General features: G+C 40.3%; 1 protein-coding gene across 1 annotated transcript in view; it reads right to left on the reverse strand.

Annotated features, from left to right (window-relative positions):
* The window catches only part of LOC104409865 (cytoplasmic dynein 1 intermediate chain 1), a gene marked incomplete at its 3' end in the record, with an annotated part of 132,697 nt that overhangs the window by 89,383 nt on the left and 19,064 nt on the right, over positions 1 to 24,250 (reverse strand). Inside the window, exons 4-5 of the mRNA XM_010019872.1 lie at positions 19,954 to 20,013; positions 15,861 to 15,976 (exon numbers count right to left, since the gene is read on the reverse strand). Of these exons, the coding sequence (XP_010018174.1) occupies positions 15,861 to 15,976; positions 19,954 to 20,013 (176 nt within the window). The remainder of the gene's footprint in view (positions 1 to 15,860; positions 15,977 to 19,953; positions 20,014 to 24,250) is intronic.

Here is a 24,250-nt window from a genome sequence, read left to right on the forward strand (position 1 = left end):
AGTTTCCCTAGGGAAACTCGGGACACCTAGAAGTGTACCTTGAAGGATATATGTTTCCTGCGGCACATCTTTAAATGTGCACCTTGGCTGTACCTTGACTGCCTACCACAACACTCTTAGCAGCACCATTTTATACAATGCCTTGTTCTGCATAAGGACTGTGTCAGAATGGGTTGCTGAATTGATAATGCTCCCCTTTTTCAAACTAAGTTCATTCTTCAATCCTCAGTGCTGCTGTAGCAGTTTCATGTGCCAATAAAACCTGGTATAAATCAGACTGTCATGCATCTTCCTCCTTTGTTAGTTAGCTACTTTTTGCAAAGTAGCTACAAACCATGGAAATTAATCTTTGGTTTCAGCAGTTTTACTTCTTTCCTGCTTGATTTCTTCTCTCTCTGCTTTTAATGGTAAGACTACAACCAACACCTGGACTCCAACACTTTTTTATGGCCCTGCCTTTCTGCTTATGCCCGCGAAGGTCCACTGTCCACGTTCACAGGCTGATGAAATACTAGCAGTGAGTCATGGGCGTAGGCAGCTGAAACTCAACTCCCCTAGTTCCAAGCCTTAGTCCTTCTCAGGTTTCTTTGACTTTGTTCCCAACACTGCTTGCCAAAAGTAAGTCCAGGAACAAAGGGGACTAGTTAAACATAATGTTGTTTTAGAGCTGAAAACCAGAGGAATATAGACAGGACCCTCTAAGTTTGGCCACTTGACGACATTAACCAAAGGCAAAGAGCAGCACTGATTTACCAGGAGATGAGTTATAGTCTTTCATGTCCTGACTGATACTGCTAGTGAAGTGCACGCCTCTGTGTTGCATGATGATATTATGACTTTATAGCTGTGTGATCTTCCCTTCTGTCTGGTTCTGCCCACCTCCAGAGACAGACTTTCCATGCTGGGATGCACAGGGTGGCAGTTCCGAGACTGTCACCTTCACTCCCAGCCTAAATCATGGTTGCTCTGATTCATACTGCACAGCATCTCATCCACCAGCTAAGAACAGACCCACAAAGACAGAATGTGACCAGACACTCAGCTGCTAGTACATTTAGTCCAAGAGCTACCTATGTTGACTGACAGAAGCCCTGCCTTCTCTGAAGGGCATGCTGCAGCTGATCAGACCAAGTTTATTTCTCATTTATTCTAAAGAGCAAAACTGCAGTGGAGAATGCAATCAGAGCATCTGGAATAAGAAACAATGCAACAAGATGACTCATAAGTCCGCAGTCAGACTTCTTCCAGTGCAGGATGTCAGCTTCTCACATCCTTTCCCTCTGCCACCTCCAGCAGCATCCTCTTAATTTCTTAGGAAAATAAAAATATGCTTTTGTGGTGTTCAGCACATCCCCCACTTCCTCTTCATTCTTAGCAATTTATTCTTCATTCACCTGCTTGTTCTATTCTGGATTTCTTGTCCATCCTTATCTCCAGGAGTTATTCTTCAGCTTATGATGCTCCTGCATGTCTTCAGGTCTTTGTCATTCCACCAGGTGCCAAATGTTGTCTTTCTCAGTATTTTCTCCAAACACTTTTTCTGATTTAGCCTGTGACTGGTCCTCTCCTGTATCATTTTGCTTCTTCATCAGTTGGGGAACAACATATACGGTGATTTACTTTAGTTATTTCTATTGGTTAATGCATAGAAAATTGTGTTAAAAATCAGAAGTGGATTAAAAAACTAAAATTCCTCCCCCCAAGAAAAAAGATCTCAACTCCAGAGAACCACTGATTATTGATTTCCAGCTGATACAGTGGAGGTTCACCTCCTGGAGAGCTTCTCTTCTTAGTCACCTTCTAATGAGGCCATATAAAGGGCTCTCCCCACCTCAGTGAGTCGGTCAATGACATAAAAGGGTGATGCTGGCACATGGTGATTTTATAACCAGTTTCCTATCCATTTCCTCACAACCATTAGAACAGGAGGAATTGTTTATGAAGACATCTTTCAACATTCATCTAAGTTTTTCCTGTCCCTGCAAAACCACTGCAAGTTTGTAGATTCCATTACTGAGACTTCTCCAGAGATCACGCTACTCCCTGTAGAGATGTGAGTTCTTCCTAAGTGCTGTTCCTTTGGTCCAAGACATCTTGCTTCATTCATTCCTTCCCTGAGGAACATGTTCAAGATTCTTGCACAATTGAGATCTCAGCATCCAAAGAACCACAAAAAGCCAGCTCTGTATTTCAGCTTTGCCACACCCAGACCCAAGAGTTTGAAAAGCAAGTGCTTAAAACCAGTCAAGAGCTTACCTCTTTTATCATGACCTTGTTTCTCGACAGAAGACATGTTGACTGAACAGAGCTTGCGGGAAAGGAAGATGGGTCATTGCCCTTTTTAGAGACCCTGCATGAAATCCACACCAGCACAAGAGAGTTGGAGGACTGGAATTCCACTGATTCTAACCAGACATAGGAATGATCCAGCTTGTTGCAGTGTCTCAGTGTGTCTCATAAAACGCACTGAAGCATTTGCTAACAGGACTATCTGCATGTTATTGTTCTTTTTTATTGCAGCAGAACTAGGAGTGTCCATCAATATCAGGACATTATGCCTGGTACAGATGTCAGTTTTCACTGTGTTAACCAAAGAAGACCAGATATGCAACTTCCTACTCCCAATATAAGCAGTCAAATAACAAGACCCTTTCATGTCAATGTGCTATTGGTACAGACAAATGCTCAGCAGCATAGTCCATAAAAGCTAGCCCACAAGGACTCTTTCTGGGGAAAAAAAAAGATTCTCAAACTTGTTTTAGGATTCATATCTATGCATTCATGCATGTGCATTTAACCATATACATAATTCACTTAAGTTTAAGAGACCTGCTTTTAAATACTTCACCACTGTGTCATACCATGGAAACTACCTCAGGGCTACTAGGAAGGGGGTTCAAACATCCCTCATATAAAACACATCATTATGCGTTAGAGGAAACTTCATTCACCAGAGAAGAATGGCACACCAGCTGGAGGTGAACACCATAAACCACATAAAGTTTTAATTAAATTCATTAAAAATTCTTTGTCTCTCACTGTGTTTGGAGGCAGATAGAACCCTTTAACAACAGCCAGCATACAATCAGGTTTGTCAAAACTAATAATATTACAAAAGCATTTGCTTACCCTGGGACATTCTGAAAAAGTTTAAGTGTATTATTTTTAATACTGGGCATTTATAAATTATTGCAAGATGTGGCTGGTCTTGGAGCAGAGTTGCTGTTTCTATTGTTCATTGGATTGATAAAAGGTGTTAATAATAAAAGGCATATTTTTAGCAGTTGACAAAGTGAATCAACCTGGAATACAGGAGAGAAGCATTATTTTCCCCTTAAAACATGCATATATATGTTTTACATACATGTATGTTTAGTAGGGCCTGTTGCAATAGGAGAAGTAGTAATGGTTTTAAACCAGAAGAGGAGAGATTCAGGCTGGACATGAGGAAGAAATTTTTTACAATGAGGGTGGTGAACCACTAGAACAGGTTATCCAGAGAAGTTATGGATTCACCATCCCTGGAAACATTCAAGGTCAGGTTGTACAGGGCTCTGAGCAACCTGATCTAATGGAAGACCGCACTGCTTATTGCAGGGGGGTTGGACTGGATGTCCTTTAGAGATCCCTTCCCACTATTCTACGATTCTATGATATATAAAACCATTTTTCATGATGAGCATTTCTTTGCAGTGTATCTTCTATATCCCAGACTAATAAGTACAATATACAATTACACTGTCCTTCAGAGGTTGTAGTCTACCAGCAAAGCAGGATACAACAAATGAATGTTACAGCACTAGAACTCCTCCTGCAAATACATACATGCCTGATGTCAGACAATCAAATATGCCAGGGGACTAATCATGAGCACATGCATAAATATTTGCAGGATTAAACCTACTAACAGGGTAAAAGAGGATAGCTATGTGGTTGCTTAGCTCTTATGTAAATGACTTTGTTTTTCAAAGCTGGAAAGCCTTGCAAAATAGTTTTATATTTAATCAAATCCAAATAAAATGATTCTGCAATGTACTGAAGAGTTTCACATGATGAGTCAGTGACAATGTCAGCTATTTAGACTCATGGCAAGCACTTAATTTTGGTCCCGGTCCAGGTCCCACTTTAGTCAGTGGGAGTCCTTTCCCTGATTGCAACATGAACCTTTGTTACTAAATTCTCTCAAGCTGATGAACTGTGAAACAGAAAAGTTACTTTTACTAACCATTCCTAATCCAGACTTATTAAGGGTAATTGCAAACTAGTACTAGCTAATTCAGTAATTAGATCTGAAAACATACTCACTGCATAGCTAATACATAAGGGTTGGGTATTCATTTTTCATACTTCATCAGGACGCTCTGATACAAGAAATACCACAGCTCAAATGAACAGTCCCGCAACCTATGTGATATGGTTGAAAGTGGGGAAAGAGCAGACAAATGTATAATCCCCATCCTACACCTCAGCAGACTTGTGATTTTGTCCATTTCATAATCAGGGTGCTATAAATTTTAGATTTAGATCTGTATCCACTTGATGCTCAGTGCTTTTTGGGGGAAGAATTCAATGGGTTGTAGTTCTTCTTTTACTGTAAGGCATATGTCTTGAGCAAAAGGTGACAGAAACATGCATTTGAGTGTGCAATACAAAAATTAATTTGATGGATCAAAACCAATGTTAGCACATAAAGTGTAGTACTGAGTCTACACAATCTAGTATTCTGACTAGTACAAAAACAGTATTTAATTGAAGAAACAAAAGATCAAAGTAATTTTTCTATTTTTAATCTGTCATTGCCTTTAAATATCAGCTGTAGAAGTGCTGTGCTCAATTACATATGTTTAAGAGGAAAATAAGATGCCTGCTTTTTCACTTTGCTTTCACACAGGCACAACAAGCAACTTCAAAGGAGGCTGGCTAAGAGATGAAGGAGCTGAAGAAAAGAAACAGCAGTAAGAATAGTCCCAGAACTGTTTCATGGGTTGACAGAAAAACACTGCAGAACACATCTGCCCATATTCCCATCACAAAACAGTGGGAATTATCTCATCTAACATCAATCATTTAAAAATGAAGCTTAGAATTTAAATGTATTGACCAACTCCTGTAGGCAATGGAGAAAAGCACAAACTGAAGAGAATTCAGTGTTATGATAAATACAATAGGTAGGGTAAATTGCGTTCTGGAAAGGTCTGTCTCACTCTTTTAGCACAGAAAGTCTACACAGATAGGCTAGGCCCCTCAAGGTGGAGCTGTTGCATGTGATTACCCTGAATATTGAAGTATCTCAATAAGGATGTAACTAGTTAGCTTGGGTACTAGCATCAGTCATGTTGACAGATAAGGTACCTCTGTGACAGCCAAAATATCCTCATAGATTTGGCTGCTGTGAGTTCACTTAGTTTATGTTTAAACTGCTAATGGTTTCCCCTATGGGTGAATGAAGAGATACAGCTATGTCTCTGTGACAGCTGTAACTCAATTTGTGATTTGCTCTTACATATACAGGTTGTAACAAAGATAAGACTCCTGACATTCACTCCATTGTTCTGTCCCCACGGCTATCACTTGCTAGGTGGTGAGGTCTTGCAGTGGTCAGCTATAGATATAATACAGACAGATAATATATCATCTAAACATTGTATCTATAGCTATACCTATAGGTAAATACTTAAATAACTATATAAATATATTGACAATTTTTTAACACAGTTCAGTCCATAGACTAGAGACAAAAAGAGAAAAGGGGGACCACATTCATCTCTTGTTCACTCTCTGCCTCCATGATGTTATAACCTAGGAATTGCAGAACAGATGTCTCCCAAGCATACAGTTAGTGCACTCACGCCTGCATACTCAACTTTAACCCTGTCCAAGGCTTTCTTGAAAATGGGTGCTCACTTTGTTCACTGGACATCTTTCCATGTCTCTCCCATCCTGACCAGGAAAGAGGAGTGAGAGAACAGCTGGCTGGGCAACCAACACCAATCCACCACAATGCATATGTCCCCCAGCTTCCATATATGAAGACAACAGGTCAAGGCAATTTTGAGATTCCATTCTGAAACGCTGGCCTGAGCTGCATTTTCAACCTGCACATTATGTGTGATGCAGCACCGGTGCATGAAGACTTCTTCATGCAGTCACAGGCAGAATCTTCAGTGCTTTCTGTTTCATAGCAGATGAGCATGTTGCTGCTGAGTAACTGGTGCTTAGGAAAGTGAGAGTAAGACCTGAAGGTCTGGTGGAGATGACAAGAAACAAAATACGAAACAACCATGATTAAGGGCTAAAATCTCAAAAATTCTCCATCTGCACAGTTGGGGCCAGACCTTCAGGAAAAGTTCAGCTCCAAACCAAGCAGTGAGATCTGAAAGAGCCGTCAAAACCCAACAGCTCCTACTGAGACCAGTGAGGCTATTCATAAGTGCAGGGATCTGCTTGTGTCAAACTTAGAGGAGCTGCACCCATTTTGAGTTCTGATGTTGCAAACTTTACAAGGCAAGTGGGGGGGGGGGGGGGGAAGGAGCATAAACACAATGTGCAATTATAGACTTAAAGTAAGTGTGAAGCTTCATGGCTTGAGTGCAACACATTTTAGAAAAATAATGATTATATTGTCCCTTTCTGTGGGCCTTAAGTTGGACATTAACTTGCAAGAACAGCGTGCCCGTTTTGGAGGTTTCTGGCTACAACATACATCTAAACCAATTGTGGCTCAGGGTGAATTTATACAAAGTTTATTTAAAATAAGATAGATGGGCAAGCAGCAGCCAGGGTCTGGTTGAAAAGTGACATTATTTGTGGAGACAGGCTATTGTATTGCAGCAGAAGAGAATTCCATCTTCTATTAATAGTGGCCAGTAGGAATTCACACTGAGACACTTACTTCACTGACATATCCATTCCATTAAAAATTTCCCCATCCAGATCTTTTCTTCAGTTTTTATAGTAACTCTTCATGTGTGTAAGCAAGCAAAAGGATTCCCTGGAAAGGATCCAGCTACTACTGATTTTGAAGGAGGGATTCTCAAGTACTTCATATGAGATCTCTGATTCATCATTGCAATAACTACAGCATGGCTTTTTCAACCTTGGGAGCGGCTCCTGGGAGGAAGAAGTGGGGATCAGGGTTGCCTTTGGAGGGCTCTGACCAGGTGCTTGGACCAGGCAGTGAAGATCCACTTGGTGAACAAAGACCCAGCTTGGGGTGCATCCCCATTCGTCTCTATGGAGGGTAACAAAGTGGGGTGTGGCAAACCCTCTTCATTCTACCCAACCCAGCCACTTGGCTCCCTCTCCAGTTAGTCTGAGGGCAAGCAGCTGACACTCTAGCCTGGGCAGCTGGCCTCTCCTATGGAAATGAGCCAATTAAAGGAGACTATAGAGGGGCACAATTGGCCAGCTTCTTAAACTGTGGCTCAGCTATAGAACTGGGGGAAGAGAGGTGATGAACAGGAGAATTTTCAGTTGCATAATTTTCGACTCAGTACATTAGAAGCATGGGTTAAAACAGAGGAGGGGACTTTGGCATGTGAATCTTTTTCCTTTCTCTGAGTCACAAGTGCCAAGAAACAAATTGAAAAGTGTGAAGTAACACAGCCCTGGTTTCTTTTCTGTACATCTTTTTAACACTGCTAATGAAGGGCTTTCCACATTACGGCCTGTGTCTATTTCAGCCCTGATTTTGTATCTACTTACAGGATTAGAAAGATTAAGTGCTAATTAGAGCACTGAGGATTAATAACTGCTACTTCTGCCATACACATTTTTCTTAATCTTGTCTTTAATTCCAGTGGAGATTGGTCCATGTTACAAAGCCAGAGTTTGCCAAAGGTTACTAAACACGCAATAGTATTAGTTTTCTTGTATATACTAAATAGGCATCATCCATTAGGCTAAAGGAGGAATTACAGGGATGGTAGGAAACAGCATGATTTGTTCCTGTAGGAAAAAAAAAAAAAAAAAAAGAAGCTGTGCCTTCATTGTTCTCTTGGAAGCACTGTTAACCCAACTTTCCCCATTTTTATACATTTTTCGTATCTATGATTTCTAATCTGAGCATTGTAACATGTACAACGCTTTGTGAATTTAAAGTATAGTCAAATATCACTGAAATGATACATATGGTAAAGTAAGAACTATAAACTATAAAAATAGAGTAAAATTGGCTGCTGTCTTTTCACTGACTTGATTGGGGAAATCATGGTTCATTAGTGGGATACTTTCCTTCTGTTCTCATGTTAAAGCTCAGTTGTTACATATTGACAGTCACATATTTGCAAATTAGTTTAGAACTATTTGGTTACTTGAGGGGAACACATAACAAATCAGCTCTCTATGGCAGTTGTTCATGTGTAAAACATGGCTAGGATGGTTTTCATTTCCAGGCAACAAAGGATTCAATTTGCATACAGGTACTACAGTGCTTCTTTCTGGATTCATGGATCACTGCTGATTTCAGATGTCAGGGCACAAAGATGGGTCAAAGGCACTGTGAGATGACTTGCAGCTAGTTAAAGGAGTTTGAGGTCAAGCCTGCTAATATCAGAGTTCTTGTTTTCTACCAAGTGACACCAGATGTACTGTGATCATTGAATTACGTATTTCCCACTGGAACCAAAGGAGCAGGTTGAGTTATGCACAAGGGGGCCGACTACAACATTTTTTGTTTATTCTAGGCTAGAGCAACCTCCTTGGGTGGAGGATGGGATCCACTTGCTTAAAAGAATAACGCAAGGATTGTCAAGGCAGTAGAGCATGGTCCTTCTCCATGCTGTCTGCAGAGGCTTTGGAGCAGTACTCCTTCCATGCACAGAATGACAGCTGCACAACAGTCCAGTCTGAGGCAGCCACAGCCTAAAACCTGGTTCCCTATTTCACTGAGAAGGCAGTTAAGCTTTCTGGTTTGTTCCTCATCGTCTGGAGCCTGAATGGTTTAGAGAAGGTGTAACCACAGTTGTGACAAGTCTGCTGTTCTCCTTTCCAGCCTTCTAAAGAATTATTAGATACTTCTCCTGGGCTTGCATTTAATGCAGAGGTACCTTGTGTAAGAGAACCAGGGTCTGCAGAAGGTGTGGGCCCCCCTGGAGCAGGAAGCTCCCATGCTTGTGGGCCTGGTTTTCAGAAGACACTCCCACGATTTTGTTGAGATTGTGGAGGAGCTACAAAGAGTCAGATTACTCTGTCCCTGTGTAATGAAACGATCAGGGACAAAGTCTAAGACCCCTAAGGACTTTTCCTTCCTCAGACCTCCTACCGTGTGTGACCAGATCCAATCTTCTCTCATTAAATCAATTTTTAGTAGATAATTCCCAGAGACTACAGACGCTTAATAAATTCTCAGATCTGACTGTTCAAAACAGTTTAACATTGAGAGAAAATGAAAACTATCTGAAAAACATCCTGAGTATAAGAAAAACCCTTCTCCAGAAGTCTTTAGAGAGGACCTGGAAAAATGGTAGAAAATACTGCAGCAATTATCACTGATAAATACACCGACAGGTGCAACAGGCCACCTTTTAGAAATGGGGTGGGACTGACTGACAGAAATCCTATTTTAGCCCGTATGTGCTACATATTTCAGGAGATGAGACATCTGATTTCTCCTCCTGCCCTCAAATACCAAACTGAATGACCACAGAATACAGCCTCTTCATTCTTCCTTCCACAAGAAACCTTTGTCAGTGTCAAATACATTATTCTGTACAACAGACAACAGAGAAAAACATTTTCCAAAGCCAAGCCCTTATCATAATTCTGTACTACATGAAATTATCATGAGCTAGTTGGTGACGAAAGCCTTTAGTGGTATACACCTAATGTCTGTAGCTTGCTAGGAGTGGAACACAGTGTTTTTCCCCAGGTCACACCAGCCTCCCTAGCTCCTTCTCTCACGTCCAGCATCCCTTGGGAACGATGCGTCGGTTCATCGTTTCACCACCAGAGAGCGCAGCCTGAATGCCTGTGGAGGGTTTTTACGTAAAATTGAAATGAAATAAATAAATGTTCCACCTTTGAAATCCTGTTATATAGGAAAGGGGATGCAGTTGTGGCTGCATAAAAGGGAATTATTGAAAGACTGTTTTCCAGCGCAATGCCTCAAATCTTTGCTCCGCTTCGTTCTAGTCTCATCCAATCTTGTACAGTCTGGTACAACAGTACAAAATAAGCTTTGTTGATTTAATCAAACAAAGCAGTCTTGAATTAGGGTGTTTATGCCAGCTATTGAGATCCACAGTATGATTCTGATGGACTGAGATTAGAGAAGAAAAAACTAGATTTTTATAGAAACTAAAACCACTCACTGACGCAGGGTACCGCCTAGAATAGACAAATAGAGCACATTTCTTATAAAATTAGTGCCCATTAGTACTAAGGCGCTGTCTGTTTAAAAACAGAACTTCTGCTTTAACACTGATTCATCTTTAGGTTGTATCCTCTGTTTAGTGATGATTTCTATCCCAGTTCTGCTCTGCTTTCAAACACTACCTTTTGTTTACAAAAGAGCGTCTCTGCTTCCCCCCCGCCCCTTATGTCTGATACCTTTCCATCACACATATTTTCATGCATCCTGATACATATGTTGCATGCATGGTGATGCACAAATGTGCATCTGCATTTCCCATTAAATGAAGGGTTCAAGGCTTGTCTTGTCCTCTTCAAACTGGAGGTGAGCCCTAAGATTCTCTGGAAGGGAAAAGCCAAAGTAGGTTAACTTAACCTGCAGCTTCTGATCCATGAGCTCTAGACAGATTGGGCATGGGAAAGCTCAACTATGATTTTGCTTAATTCTGAGACTGGCGTTTCTTAAGTACAGCATGCATTCACAAAGCTAGGGCTGAGCTACAGTCAGATATGGGAAGGCACAACAGGCCTGGTATAGAATTTGCCATGCTAGAGGTTTGCTGCACATTATCTTAGATTTCCAGGATTTTGTTAAGATTGTGGAGGAGCTACAAAGAGTCAGATTACTCTGTCCCTGTGTAATGAAATGATCAGGGACAAAGCCTAAGATCCCTAAGGACTTTTCCTTCCTCAGACCTCCTACTGTGTGTGACCAGAGCCAATCTTCTTTCATTAAATCAGTTTTTATCTTACATGATAGACAGAGCCAGAGCTCCACGATAATTAAACCTGGAAATCTCAGCCCCTAACAGTGAAATGTAAAAATAACTTTATGGATTTTATCATGGAACCTCCAGAAGCTTGACTTGTTTTCATAACACTGGGGCTTGTCAGTCCTAGTCACAGGAAACTCCTCATCTGATTACCAAAACTCAGAGTAGGATACAGCCCTCACAGAGCCAGTGTATGATACTTTCAGTCACATGCAGGTTACTCGATAATGAGAAACCTACATTAATATGTCTACATGAAGCACTCTGCTGTCAAGCTAGTCAGTGAAGAACTATTCAATGCAGTCAATGGCACCTAGAGAAAGTCTTGGATCACCCTACAGTAGTCACTTATGCTTGATTTCACAGAGAGATACCTAAACTCATGTGTTTTGGTCTCACAAGTCTTAAACTATGAACAGAATTCTCCTCGCCTCTGTTAGTGCTTTAAAAAAGGGTAACTTTGAGGAACCTTAGTTCAGAGAATTACAGTGTCGGAAGATGAAGAACCCAACCCAGCCTCTGGAGTTTCACCTCTGTTTTCCCACTCCATTCCAGTCAACTTCCAAATGGAGAAAAAAGCTTATTTTTCCCTCTTTCTCTAATAGCCAAAATATCCTCAGTGTTTGAATACAGCAGACAAACAGATGGAGCATGGTCCTGAATTGCGTTCTCTGCCAGAACTGGGCAAATAGGTGTGAGGTAGGACGAGGTTATCCTGCTCAAGGGTGAGTATGCTAACACATTTGTTTCCCCCATATGAACAACCATCTGCTGAAGATGACACACAGGTGAAGTGCATAAGACCTTCCTTATTCTAGAAAGTTAGATCTTCTTCTCCTGTATACAAGATCTACATTTTCAGAAAGTAATTTCAGACTAACCTATTCACAGTGACACTCTGACAAGCCAGAAAAGTGAGACCATCTCATTTTATCATTGAAGAAGTAGTTTCTACTTCATTAAAGAGGAATAACAACATTCCTGACACTGGAGAGCAAAGCCAGAGAGCTCACAGACCTTTATCTTTTTACTGTCCCCTGTGTTTTGAGGGAAGCCAGATAAGAGGATTACCCCCTTCCCAGCACAGAAGGCAGTGTGATGCTTTCCTCACTGAGACTTTACCTCCTGGCACATTAGTGAGCAGGAGAACAGTAAGCTGGAGCTGAAGCAAGCACCTAGCAGAGCTTGAACGTGCAGGCTGTTCTCCTGTCTGGAAAGGTAGCTTACAGGCAAACATACAGACCTCCTTCCACTGCTATATGGCAGTGAGGGATTCATCCTGGGCAGACGTCAAGCCATGGCTTGTCTGTTGCTGCTTTCTCCTAGGTGTCATTCAGCAAAGGACTGCAAAGTTCTGCAGTGCTTTGAAGGGTCCGATAATCAAAGGCTACAGGATGAAATGCGAGAGTATACGGTGAACGAATGCGTCCCACAAGCTTCTCAGAAAACACTTGGCATAGTCTAGATCTTAATCAACTCCAGAATGGAAAAAGCAGCACAAGTGAAATGTCTCTCAATGCCTACAAATACCTAAATTCAAATTCAATTATAGAAGGAGGAGGGGAAAAGTAAAGAGCATTTTTTTCTCAGGCTCCAGAGCCAAGATCTGGGTGCTTTTGAAGTCATCCTACAAGGAAGAAAAGAAAAGGGTGAAGCTTACTGTGACCTAAATAAAGCAAAAGAATTAGGTACTTGTGATCAAAGAGTTGAACGATGCATATACACATCTCCCTAAATAATAGAGCAGGTGGGGAAATGACATGTCATTATTCCTCTGAAATAAAGTGAATTACCTGTTCTGAAAAGAGGAGTTAATCTGTTTTTACACAGTGAAGAATAATGCCACATTATTTCTTCTAAAATTAGCAGCTGACAAGCTGAGACTTCAGTGCTCATAGCATCTAGCTCTCTGGCACCACACAGCACTTGCCACAGTGAAGCTTTCCATTACTGTTTTTATAAGCTTTGGTGGGGAATAGCCATTTCCATAAAGGCCTATATCCACTGAGCTCCAGAACAGCAGTAGGCCTAAGCCATCTCAGAGTATCTTTCTTTCTAGAGAACCAATGTGTAGAAAACCTGATACTGACATTTCAAAAAATGCTGCAGAACTTTGAAGGGACTCAAAGTCCTCTTTCAGGGGCTTAATTGTACAGGAAAGACCTTTTCAACCAGTGCTGTATCCCTTCATTTGTTGTCTTCCAAACCAGAAGCAAACGTCTGACAATCTCATCCTAAAATTCTGCATTTTGACATTTCCAGTGTCCAAGGCAGGCAGCAAAGACTGAACTCCAAAAGCTCAGACTCATCTAAGAAAATAAGGAGTTTCTTTCTTCTCTTTTCTCAAACTCTGAGGTTTCAGTGTCTGAATAACTGATCACATACCCATAGTAATGGCTGCACAATTTATTTTGAAAAGGTAATGGTTATATTTTATCACATGAATGCATAGGAACAGCATAGAGACTTCTCAAAACTGTTCTGAGGAATTCCCCTCTGTTTGCTGTTCATGTTTAGAGTGACAGTATGAAGGGCTCAGCATTGATAAAGGAGGCATAGGAAGTTGAAAACCTGACAATTCATTTCCACCTGACCTGAGAGACAAAAATCACTGAGCTTATTTACCCCCTAGAGAGTTTCAACTAAATACCACTTCGATGGATTCACCAAACTTTCCTGACTCTCCTTTACTGATGCAGGGCCATGTTCATGTCCAAGTTAATGTATTCCCTAGCAACAGATTGGAAAGGAAATATAAGTTAAACTTTCCCCTACACATCCGAGGGAAGTGATAGGCAATATTATCTCTGTGTCTAAATATTAGAACTTCACTTTAGCTGATGTTTTTTACTTGACTGTGATGACACGGAGAATATGAAAGATAATAAATTCAGTCATTAAACCACGATTTGTCTTTACCCATTAGAGGAAAAGCCTCGGCAGTTTAAAGTCCATGACATGAAGTATCCAAGTCCATGTCTTAAGACCATGTTTCAACTTATTTTTTATCATACAAGTGAGGAACAAGAGCTTCCTCTGTGCTGGGAGAACCAAGACAAGCCACATTGTCCTCTGTGCTTGCTGTCCTGACTGCTGGGCTCCATGGCAGCACACTGCTGTTTGGGGGTTTGCGGGAAGGACACAGTCCTCTTATCTACTCAATAAATGGATTTTGTATTAATTGAAGAGCTCCTTGGAAAAAAAGCAAGAATTTATTCGAAGATGTTGCTTCCTCAAGAGAGGTTGGAGAGGTTAGCCTGCTCACAAGGGCATGTCAGCTAATGAGTGCTGGAGTTGAGAGCCTGAGACACATCAAAGCCACGTCTTCAAGTCCCCTTACCCATAGGCTTTTGTAGTGGATAAAGGCCCCATGTCAGGGAGGAAGGGCATCCTCTCCATCTGATCTAACAATGACTCCATGATAATGTCCCAGAGTTGAGCACCTACTGGTCTCTATCCAGGAAGTCAAGGCCTCAGAGGTAAACTCCATCTTCTTGAGGCTTCAGCAGCCCTCAATGATGAGCAGACATGAACTGTATTGAACTAGGGAGCCTTCTAAGGCAGTCTCTCCCACCAAGAAGGCAAAGCTGTCAGGACATGCTGCTCAAGAAGCAGCATCCAAGCAACAAGGTTGCCTGTGCTCAAAGTCACTATTTCAAGACAACAGATGACTAGGGTAAACTTGTGGTCTGTGACAGTAGAATCTGTGTATCCAGCTCAGCAGTTTTCATTTGTGGTTTCTTGAAGGCAGACCTTGTAACCCAGTGGCAGAAAAAAAAGCAGGCTATGCTTATCACTATATCATCCCTGGGAGCAACTTATATTTAGAAAGATTTACTCATGCACGTTTTGCAGCCTACTTGATTCTTCTTCTGTATGGAGCCTGGTGAAGTTCTACACTATCTACCTGCTGCAGGAAAGCAGTGAATTGTCAAACCTTCCTTTTGTTGTTAACAGCAAAAATTGCAGTCAAGACTGCCTTCAGTTTTATTTCTGCTACTTGTTCTGTAATGGTGTGTAAATTACATCAGGCTAATGAACAGTTCTACATTAAGTTTAAATGGTTTCAACTCACCTGCAGTCAGTGTTCTGCAGTACAACACTGGCAAGTGTGTAGTCTAAGGAAGAGATAGAATAGCACTCCCCTACTAACTACTCCACATATTTACGTGTCAACAAGAAAGCCAAACAGCTAACAAACAGCTCCATGAGTACAGATAATATATTTGTCAGCAGACAGAAAGCAGGACTGTCCACATCAAAGTATCTAAGCCTCCTTTTTCAGCACATAGATCTAAACTGTAACTTCTAAGGCTCACCTACTAGAGTGGGACACAATTACACTGATTGAGTATCTGAGGGCAACTTCCCATCACTGCCCTTTTACAAAGCACAGAAAACAACTTCCTTGAGAAAGCAAGAAAATTGGAATAAAGCACTGTTTCAATTATATTCGTAATGATTTAGTTGAAAATATGTTCTCATTAAACTGCTATCTAAGCACAACCCATTGTAAGGCAGAAACAGTTTGGTTCCAACAACTTTAAAGTCATTATTATAATTATTCTCACCAGAACAGCCATTAATCACATAAACAATACCCTCTTGCAGAAAATATGTGATAAGTAGCTATATTATGATTTACTATTATTTTTCTTACATTCTTTAACTCTTACTTGAATAGTTATTTTTTATGAAAATTTATTTGGAAAAGAATAGCAATAATAATACTCTTACCTTCAGATTGATGTGTGGCAAGAGGTGTCTGTGTCTCCTTGGAGTATGATACCACCTCCCGAGGTAAGAAATCAACCTGGGTAATCTTTGACACCCCTAGTTTGTGCAGCCTGCGTCTAAGATGGAATACATGACATCAAAAGGTTAGTCATGTTGAATGTACATCATCAGCAGCAACAAAAGTGTTTACTTTTATGAACTGGATAAAAAAATACTTCGATGTTTGCTAAGATGAAACACTATACACTATGCATGAGAAGTACTTAATTGCAGTGAACAAAATTAACCTAGGAACCACTTGGCATCATAGAGTTACTGAACCTCTAGATCATGCTGCTGAGAGGGATTGTAAATGGGAGAGAGAAATGACCTGTTTGTGCCCCTTATAACAACAAAAATCTCCTTTGTGCCATCATTACTACAATGTTCTGCCTGCTCAAAAGAGTTAGTTCTCAGTCTGAGATACACAATAGTGGAAAGGGCACAGTGAATGTAAACCAGGCTGGATTAGGACTGTCAGATGTTCACCTGAGAGCAATAATAGAGCCTTTAATTGGCAAGGTAGGTAATTTCCATAAAAAAGGAGATTCTCCATTCCACAGGAGTCATTAGTAGTGGAATTGGTATAGGTTTATGATTAGTAGAATCCTAATGCAAAGGCTGAAGAGGAGCTCCAAGACACAGCTGGAACAGGGTGAGTATAGCCTTCTTTTTCTACTTCTTCCCTTACTTCAAATAATCCATACAAAATAATTCAGTAAAGTCAACTAACTGTGATTGGCTAAGGGAAAAAGAAGAAAGACAGCTGAACACAGTCATGAACACTCTTAGTCATACACAGTTCACCCAACAGTGTGGGGGAAAAAGTCAATTTATTTCCTGACTATTATTTGACTGTAGTGAGGGAAGAATAAACAAATTACTACTTTCAAGTCTTTTACTCAAAAAAAGTCAACTTTCAGCAGAGAAAAGAGTTTCTTATTATGTGCACATCCCCATTATTATGTGTACATCTTATGCACATAATAACAAATCAACTATATAAGTCCAGTTGCCTACATCAACAATTGCAAACATGCTTATACGTTTATGGATAACAAAATCATGGATACAGTGTTTCTGAACTGCCATGTCATAGAGAAAGCAATTTGGAAAAGTAGAAAATTCATACACATTATCCATATTTGCTCTATTTTACAGACTGTCTGAAGAACAGAGGTCAAAGGGATTTTGATCTAATTAATTTACAATGGTTTAGGTATTCAATTAAGATTGATATCTGTAAAGGAAATGGGTGTCTCAAAAGGAAATTGTTATCCCTGGGTGACACCTACTGAATTCTTCAGCTGCATTAATGCTACATCAGCTATATATGGCTATAATCTATCTTACATGCCGAGTTAAAATTAATTCAACCAGATGCAGCAGGTAATCAGTATAAATCAACTGTATCACATAACAAACCACTAAAACAGAAATAGTTGTTATAGGTCTGAGTCTTCTAAGACTCTCCTAACCATCTGTGACTTTGCCAAAATGAAGAAAAGCTATGACTGTTTGAAAATCCTACAGAAAAAACTTCTACACTATTACCTGGGACAGAAAAATTTCTACAGCTTGTGTTATACTTCACCTAACAAAATTTTTAGTAGCGCTACATTTCTGTAGCTGCTTTAACTGAGGTTTTATGTGAATTCAAGCTTTGATAAATACTTCACCCCAGCAAAATCTTACATGCTTTTCCCTCCTTCAGCACCAGATATGCAATCTCTGTGGCCTACCTGTGCAGTTAGACTTTCCTGTGTAACCAGTCCCCTGCTGTCCCAGGCTACTGGTTCCATTTACTGAGATTCTTAAGTCTTCGGCATTGAAAGAGCTTCTTAACAGTGGTCTTCGTTAAGTGTAATCTCTAATTAATTATGTGTCTAATCTGTGCCTAATTAGAGCCTCACCTAATTCTAACAACAGTTTCACGTGAAGTCACTCCCTATCTCCTCAACTGCTTGAGGATGTGGAACATCAATTCTACTAGACAGCTGGATTTAACTGCTAGTTGGGTTAACCTCTTTGTAGACTGCTAACCAAGAAGTGAGCTATATCCCAGAGCACTGTGCTGAGAAAATGTGTGGAATTTTTCACCTAAAACATTTCTAATTCAGGAATTCCTGGTGCCTGTACAAATGCCTGGTGTTACCCATATCCTGATAAATACCAGTAAAGACAGGAAGACCTTTCTTCATCTGAAGGAATGTGTTCTCTTAGGTTTTTTTTGTCCGTGTTAAGGAACCTGTAATGGTTCTTGCATAACTAGAAGTTGGCCTAGCCCTTGGTCCCAAGGACTTAGGGACAACCGGAGCATCCTATCTGGACTCTACCAAATATGGACTGTAATGTCCCAGTCTCTAATTCTTTTTAGGGCAGCACTAAACTGTCTATTGCTTTCCCATCCCCATTTTTCATCTGAGGTGATCATAATTCTTATAATTTACAGTTTGATGAATATTCATCCTGGAGAGCATATAAGCTTTCAAAACTGCCTATGGGATGTCAGTAGGACTGTAACTAAAGTCCATGCATTAAAACTGATTCCTCTGTCTGTAGGTACCTGAAGAAAGACGCATGTGCTAGAATTGCTTTGCTACACACATAATTTAATTACTGAATGCAGGATTTATTTCGCATTGGTAATTTTATTTTTTAATCTAGTCCCATGACACCAGGGGAAAGTCTGGTCCTCTCTCTAATTCTGCCTTGGTTTTGAGGACAGCTTTCTTTCTAATGGGGTAGGACTTCTACTACAGAGTATACTTGTGGATTTACTCCTTGGCATGCTGCTTTGCTGTCTTTGCACTGACTGCTCAACACAGGATAATCTTGCTGCAAGTCAAATAAAGGAACTTGCCTTGCATAGCTGTTTGAGGAACCTTGCTCCTGGGAGTGGTCATCTTTTAATTCAAACTACTGGGAAAGGGCAGATGAGATTTCTAAAAGGTTTCTGTGTATTAAAACAGCTCAAAAAACTCTACCTTTCTGGTTTGGTCCAGGTAAAGTTCTAGAAGTTACATCTATTTGAAGGCACACTCTGGTGAACATTACAAACATTCCTAAAATTTCTGGTTGTGAAGAAACTCTGTTTAGAAAGCTGTCTGGATACTTTCCACTCCCTCCGATCTTTCCTGGCGAATAGACCTAACATCCCTAACTGCACCTGGGAGCACTGTCAATTAGTAAAAGGAAATGGTTGTTTTTCTTATAGAATGGTGAATGAATTTCACATGAACCAGTAAAAGCACAAGATGCTTGCCTGCAGACTCAGAGAGGCAAGCTCTTAAGTTCATAGGTAAATTTCTTCAACAAAGAGATTTGGTTTTGCCTATGACTCAAGTTCTGAAGAATGTGAGAGACTTCCACCTATCTTTTTTAGGGGAACAGTTTATCCTAAATACCTCTGCAGGTAGGCATTTATAAATTATTTAACTATTTATTTCAGATGCTTGGGGTAGAGAAGTTCCATCCCAAACTAGAAAATACTGATTTATCTATCTGTAGTACAATTTAAAAAAACACTTGATTGGACTGAACTCAATTAAGATGGCAATTACTCTTGCAGTATGATCATATTTAAGTGCACAATTATAAGCACATATACAGGTCCTAAGGAAAAAGGGGAAATTGTTACTACATGTGGGAACAGCATAACTATGGCAGACAGGAAGGAGGGGGAAAAGTAGCTTGCAGATGATTCAGAGAGAAAAGTCTGAATCAACAGGTACAAACCAATGTAACTGTACATGCACATAAGTGCCACAATAATAACATTTCATCTGTTATGAAATAGTTATTTCTATTGTGTTTCTGGCAACAGAAAGAGCAGCTTATCTTTTCACGAGCTTCTTTAAATAGTTGGGTTTTCCCCACAAATATGGCTTTGCTGAAGCTTCTTATTGATTAAAAAAAAGGAAACTTAAATTATGGTCTTCTTGAGCCAACAACGCAAATGAAAATCACATAAAACCAGCTCAACCGGGAAGCATTTTCAACATAATTATTGCAAAGAAATGATAAGTGAGTAACAAAAAGAGCTGACATATACCCAAGTTCAGAGTCAGACTGGAGCTGCAGCACTGAGGGGTCTGTGTCCCATTGCAAGGTCCTAGGGTGGTAATCAGCCGTGCAGCACAAAGGGGAAGGGGAAAAAAGAACACACAGAATTAACTGAAAGGATGAACAAAACCCCATTTCACTAGTTACATGCTCTATGTGGTACGTTTAACCTCCAAGTGCAAGGGGCAGCCACAGTATGTTAAACAAGGTTTGTATGTCAAACTTTGACAGGGCAGGCAATTTATTAAACTTACAGTTTATTGGTAATAAAAGGGAAGAAGCTGTGTTTCCTTTCAAATATTAATGCAACTTTTTTTTTCCTTTTTCAGAAAGATTTCTAACTCTTTAACTATGGTTGATGCATTCACAATATTCTGTAAAATCTGCAGGCACAATTTATTGTAATCGTGTTTTTATGATAAGGTGTAATTGCCATGAACCCCACTGAAGAGTCTAGCCCTTTGCATGGTAAGCCATCCTGTAAAACAGTGCTCTGGGCACGAACATCACATAGTGCATATGCCAACAAATGGCATACTGACACAAGATTGACATCTTCTGGGTGCATCTAGGACAAATAAACAAATTCTTCTTCTTTTCCTCCAGGTAAAATTTCTAGGGAAGAGGGGAATGATACATCTGTGGAAGATCTATGACAGTCTTTTAATAATGGACTGCTGTCATATGAGACTGTCACCAAATGCATGAATGCTCCAGAGGTGTATTCTGAAGTGATGTTCCTTCCGTTGCAGTGCAACTTGCCATGCTACCATTTCTGAAACATTTTGCAGACACTCTCAGAGCCTTTCTGGAGTCCTGTGAAATACTTATAAACCCCTTAGTTTAGAAATACACAAACTGACATATTGAGGCCAATGTTTCCAAAAGTGCCCACTCTCAATTTTACTCTAACTCCCCTGGGAAGCCACATCTCGTATGCAAGAAAATCGCCAGAATCTGTGACAGAATCAGGAATAGAAGTTTGGCTCCTGAGTACCTTTTCCAGTAGTATGAACACTAGATTATGCATTGCTCTCACTATCAGAGGCAAAGGAAAACACTCCTGCACTGAAGCGAGCAAGTCATGCAGACACGCTGATAGTCCTCAGAATTAAAAATGCCCCTTATTTCTTCTGAATACAAATTTTAAGGATGCAGAGAACATAATATTATCAGGTTCAGCCAAAACCAGCCATGTAACCAGTCATACTCAATTTACACAAGCCTTTCTGCAACTATAGCAACCTCTGCCAACGAATCACGCATCTAAACTAGCAAGTTATTGAATTATGGTAGAAATAGATCTCTTAAAGCCATATAATTATGCTACTTCCTGTATTTAGTAAACTCACCCCTTCTATTACCAGTGTTAACTCACTCTCTGTAGAGACAGACAAGGGCACGTGCTGCACTCTGTTGTGTCAGAGTTAAAGAGAACCAATCTCAATATCCTTTTGTACGTACAAAAGTAATGAAGAATTGTAATTCGAAGGTGCTTTCTCATGCAGTGTAGGGGCACTTATTCCCCTCAACTTCTTATGATCCATGGTGATGTGTATTGGCATGAAAGACTTTACAACGCTACAGAAAGGATTCTCCAGAAAGGGTCAGAGACAGAACAACAACGTAATAAAGAACAGATTTTTTCATTGTAACTTAACCGTTGCTCAAGTACAGTGCAAAGTGGACATAAGGATCTGCATGCCTGATGCCAGGCAAAGGCGTCAGTGACTAATGCATTATAGGTACTCCATTAAAAATGCTATCTGTGTGAAAATTACGCTTGTAATGTCACCAAGGTCAGTAGCATATATTGGGACTTGCTATATAAATGCCAGTTTCTAATCTTACAGGTACAGAGGGGCTACTTACACATACATATCCAGGTTTTCCAAACACTTAAAAGAAAACATACATAACTAATTTCTCATCCACTTTCAAACCTACAGAATTCCCCAAGGTATAAAGACTGTTCTGCCAGAAAGAACTCAATTATCATCTGATTAAAACAGGAGCTTGCAACAGGTCTCTAAAGAGGTACAGCCCTTACATTCCACCTCAAAGAATCTAGACCAGGTTACAAGAGAGAGTAAATTCATTTAGCTGAATGCCTAAACAAAATAAATTTTGAGGTCTCACACTCTCAAGATAGCACTCAAATCCCCAAAATATGAGAATATAAACCTACAGAACCTATGGTTGGGGGCTATCATTTATTACATGCAGACTATACATTTTAATAGCAATTCTCCATGACTCCTGAGTACACCTGTTTTCAACGGGTTTAGTGCATCTGCAAAATATTTCCTACATTTGTGCTCCAGATGCTAATTGTTCTCTCTGCCATCGTGCTACCACTTGCAAAGGCTTGAAAAATAGATAAGGAAGTAATCTGCTGTGTTGTCATCTCAATCTTGGCTGAGCAATGTTATTACAGAAAATGAGGCTGCAGGTAGCAGATTTTCAGGTTTCAAGTCTCTTGCGCTGGGAGAAACAGAACGCAAGTGGTTACACTTACACACTGGAGACTGGAGAGCACAGGGAGTGACTGTGTTTCAAGAAAGAATATTGATTTGCCCTCTGCCTCTACCTGACACCTGAAGAATGTCTGCAGATCAAAATGAAAGTGAGTGAACAGCAAAGATGCAATCTGGACCTGCAGTTTAGCCAGTTTCCATGACAATAATGCTGGAGAAGAAATAGATTCTTTGAGGATTAGCAACCAAAAGACAATGTTGAATAGCCTGTGCTGTCATCCAGACTAGGAAATTAAAGGCAATCTGTTTGTGATGAGCAGACATAGTGTATGACATTCCTTGATCATCTGGATGAGCACCACAGTTATGCTTGCTCTCCTATGGACAGTTCTCAGTGGGGATTGTGAAATGCTATTGGATCTCAGTGAAAAAGTGGTGCCAGTATTTTCCAAACCTAGTGCAGGAGCTCTTTCTCCACAGAGTTCTTCAGCAAGAAAAGGATTAGCTGCTTTCCTCTTTTTGACTTTCTTCTTCATGAAAGAAAACTGATATTAGCTTTCGGACTTCTAGTCACCCAAAGACAGGGGCAGATGGAATAACATTACAGACCCTGAAGGCAAGTGCATGGCATAGGAAAAAGAACTTCTTGACCGGTAGATCTGCAGTTAGGCAGACATGCTCCCACTCTGGGCCCTTTCAGAAAGCACAAGTTGAAAGTCCCTCTAAATGGATTCAGTGGATTTTGTCACAGACCTACATAGAAGAGCTAAAAGTATTTCACTTTAACATTTTTACGGGCAAAAGCAGGGAAACGTAGTGCTCCCTTGCACTTTCCAGTCCTTCCACAACTCTCCTGCAGACCATCTGAGCTGAGACTCCTCCAGTGGGGAAAGTGAGTGCATGTGGCATGGGAGGGGACCTTGGAAACTCACTTAGCAAAAGCAGCACCATCAGGACTGAGCTGATCAGCCTGTTCCCACCACCCACATAGCACAGACACCGCCTTAATCATAACTACCCAACAGTGTTTCAAAGCTTGTTGCTCTATGAGTCTCCCACATAACGCCAAACAATAGCCCTGATATCAATCTTCCTTTTACACATGTGGTGCACAATGGCTGCCCTTGGCTGAGTGTACGGTAAAAAGCTGTAACTATTATCGAATAACAGATTGTTCTAAGGCAGCATGAAGGGAATGAGGGCTTCTAGATCATGCATTAAGTAGACAAGGTATTTAGGACAGTATTAATGCTGGTGCTGTTTCATCTTTTAGTACTGAAGAAGTACCAGATAAGTTTGACACAAAGCATTTTTTTTCTCCAGTCAGAGGGGAATAACCTAGAGAAAGAAACCAATGGGAGAAAGAGACACAGATGTTATACATTTATTAAAGCATTGGAAGGTAAAGCAGCTTACTAGATTTTTCTGTTCTGAATTCCTGCCCAAAGCATTAGGGAGATACTCAGACCACAGTTTTAGGAGGACAGAGGCCATTGCAAAATTTGAAGCTGGAGGTGGAAGGAATCTGAACAGAAGCATTCCCTTTTCTGTATTATTATTACCATGGAAAACCAGGCACTATGCCATTTGTTACGATGGCCTATGGAACCTTACTTCCAGAAGATTTTATTCTGATTGCATAATGTCAATTATGTAGGTTAAAAATGTGGAAAAGACTAAAATAAATAAACGAAAATTAAAATAAAATACTTGAACTCTTTTGTAATGTTTCCAGCCTCAGAACGCATTAATGAACCATGGAGCCTGTCATCTAAAACCATCTGGAATCCATGAGAACTTCTCAGCTGA

This window comes from Nestor notabilis, unplaced genomic scaffold (genome assembly GCF_000696875.1).
Source record: "Nestor notabilis isolate BGI_N333 unplaced genomic scaffold, ASM69687v1 scaffold12540, whole genome shotgun sequence".
Classification (NCBI taxonomy): Eukaryota; Metazoa; Chordata; class Aves; order Psittaciformes; family Psittacidae; genus Nestor; species Nestor notabilis.